The 3,204-nt window shown below is 32.1% G+C and overlaps 1 protein-coding gene across 1 annotated transcript; it reads right to left on the minus strand.

Annotated features, from left to right (window-relative positions):
• Window positions 1-231: 231 nt before the first annotated feature.
• LOC141719859 (uncharacterized) lies at window positions 232-2,516 on the minus strand. Its single transcript, XM_074522225.1, has 2 exons — window positions 2,060-2,516; window positions 232-871 (listed from the first exon to the last, which is right to left on the minus strand). Exons 1-2 carry the CDS (start codon window positions 2,480-2,482, stop codon window positions 335-337), a joined length of 960 nt encoding a protein of 319 aa, XP_074378326.1. The 5' UTR covers window positions 2,483-2,516; the 3' UTR covers window positions 232-334.
• Between the last annotated feature and the right edge of the window lie 688 nt (window positions 2,517-3,204).

A 3,204-nucleotide genomic window follows, 5' to 3' on the forward strand; every position in this document is an offset into this window, starting at 1 on the left:
GATGATAAAATTTACATTCTTCGCAATTCTCTTGCAACCATGAGAGATTCATTTAAAAGCTTTTTAACATTTTAACCAAATTAACGGGCTAAAATCCCATTTTAAGTGCAGTTAAATTTGAAACATGCCATCAATTATATTTATGAATTATCACATAGTTTAATCGCATGAAGAGTAATCATCATAATAACAAAGGAAAATAGAAGCGTAAGTTAATTAGATAGAAAGAGATCATCATAAGCATAAAATTCACTCTGGCATATGCCTTTTATTATTACATATCATCATATGATGATGAAGATTATGATAATTTTAGATTGGTGGAGCTATTGAGCTAAATTTTTGAGTAATTTAGCACAGGCTGCACAATAATGCAAGGTTCCTTCAGTTCAATATTGCACTTTCTAGGAAGATCTTGAGCATCTTGTTCCATTCGTTGAATTTCCTCGCTCTCCCATAAAGATTTTCCAGTCATAGACTTTTGATTTTTTAAATTCCATAAGACTTCTTTTATTCCCATGCACCGACATTTGGTCTCTAGTTCGGCTAACTGGTCGCAACACTCTGTCAAATGCGCAGTTTGAGCGTTCTTCAGGCCGCTTGGATCCGGTGTTAAGTACATCTTGCAGTGATTGATTTTCTGCACATCAACATATTTACATTTACTATTTATTATTGGAGACTCTTTATTTGTAATTGTGGTGGTGGTTGTGGTAATGGTAGTGGTGGCTATAGCCACAGTGAGAAGGGAAATAAAGAGAGCTATTGAGACGATGCTATGGGGTTTTGTCATCATTAATGAGGGGAGCTCCATGAAGATTACAATATCTATTCCAAGGGATATATATGAAATAAAAAAATGTACACTAGACTATAATACGTGTCGAATGGAAATTAAAAGTTGAATGTGCTTACACGTGGAACTACATGCAAATGCTTCCAAACAGCTTTTTGTCTTCTTATATCTAAAGTGTACGTTTTAAATTTGAAAACATTTTGATATGTTTAGGATCTTTCCTTGCACTATAGCATTTGACATTTGAATGATGTGTGTTTGTGTGTAATCCGCCCACAATCAACGTAACCAATAGCAGTTTTTTTTCCTTTTTGTGTCAAGTGAAATGATAGTAGATATGTTTGTATATTATTTTTTATATATATGTACGTATGTTAAGAATTTAATTATATAAGTGTTGATCAAAAGAGGTCTAAAACTTTTAAAATATAAAGGGAAATATTTTCTTGATGCTATTAGTTAAGTGACGATCTGGTTTCTATAATTAATTCGTAAAAAATATAATAAAAAAATCGGGCATAGACATTAATAAAGCTGTAGAAGTAGGGAAATATTATGATAATATGTTAGATATTGGTGAGGTCCTTCTTGAAGTAGCTAAATTCGAGGAACTGGCGTGGAATTAACTTAGTTGGGTGTAGTATTGTTACTTTTTTGAGATGTAGTGGCAAGTAGTAAGAAGATGATTTCAATGTATTAATGTAAGCAACTTCAAGTCTTTATTAATATAAACATTAAATATTTACAAAAATAAAAGCAACCACTTTGTGACATTAGTTAAGAGGCGAACATTATTATATATTAAAAAGAAGAATGTAGCTACAATATTTTCATTAACTAGCATTTTGGAGTATCATAATAACAATTTTTTAGGCTTATAGACGCTCTTTGACTTCATATCATTCTTTTAATAACATCATCAATTTAATCCATTGTCTTTTGAAAAAACTCGTTTAAGTTTCATTTATCATATTTTTATTATAATTAAAGGCATATATACTAACTTTATTTTTATCAAAATTTAAATATTCTATATTAGTGGAGGGAGCTACGCACATCCCCGAGAAATGACATTAGTCCAATTAAAATTCCAGTTCGTTAGTTAATTCTTGAATAAGTAATGATAAACTTTAGTAAGTTGATTATCATAATCGAATATTATTAAGCGCGCTTCATATATATTCAAAGTGATGACATGATTAGATCAATTTGTGCATTGATATTATTAGCTGGCTACATAGATCACTTCAAATATATTCAATTGTAAGTAGGTGGATCGGAAGCAATCACGCAGGGACCTGAAAAATCCAGAAAGCATCTTCTGGGAAGATCTTGTGCGAATTGTAGTATCTGTTTCATGTCTTCAGACGTCATTTCATACTTTCGCTTTTGGTGTTGTATTTGCCAAACTACTTCTTTCAATGCTTTACATTGACAATTCGACTTCACGTCTTTTAACTGTGAACAACACTCATCCAAAAAACTATCCCCCTCCGAAGATAAATACATCAAGCAATCGTTGATCTCTTCCTTCTCTAATTTGCATTTGCTGTTGATTGGTGTTTTGTTGTTTCCAGTAATGGTAGTGGTTGTGATGGTGGTTGTATAGGTGGTTGCGGTTATGGTAATGACTAAAAAAGTTACAATGAAGAAAACTAGTAGGATTGAACTTGTGAGTTTTGCCATGTTTTGTGATGGAATGAAGATATTATACAAGAACCAAGTAACTAGTGTTCTTATATATTATATGAATTTTTCTTGTTTAATACGTGTAAGATAATTCTAAGAAAAATTGTTGTTCACCCACGTGGAATCTCATGCAAATGCTTCCAAGATGGCATTTATTACCTCCAAATTCTATCCATATTTAAGAAGAAAAGGCCGAAATGAAAGCCCATAATCCTTATAATCTATCCGCAACAAAATAAAAGCCCCACACATACTAAATTTTTTGATATTTAATAAAAGTATCCTTTTCCATGATTTTAGATATTTAAATAGAATAAATTAAAATATTTATTAAAAGAAGAATATGACATAAAAATCAGATATTTAAAATTTATATATTTTTTAATAGTAGAAGCTAGTCTTTAAACATAGTTGATATGAATAGAAAATACATCCTAAAGACACATTAAATGTCACATTAATTACATTTGGGCTTCTTGTCTGAAGTCCAATAAAGACATGTCTGATCCGAGCTCGTAACAGACTCAAGACGGCCCATGACGGCCCATGTAGACAAGGCCCGCCACCTGAGGTCGTCAAGGTCCACGAACACAAGTTGTTCACGGGCTAGGTCCAATACAGCTGGAAGAGCATAGACATGTGTCCTAAATGGACTCAAAGTCCTACACAGAAGGTTCTGGAGTTCATTCCCTTATAGGACTCCTAATCACCATCTAAGT

The sequence above is a fragment of the Apium graveolens genome, chromosome 4 (genome assembly GCF_009905375.1).
Source record: "Apium graveolens cultivar Ventura chromosome 4, ASM990537v1, whole genome shotgun sequence".
Lineage (NCBI taxonomy): Eukaryota > Viridiplantae > Streptophyta > Magnoliopsida > Apiales > Apiaceae > Apium > Apium graveolens.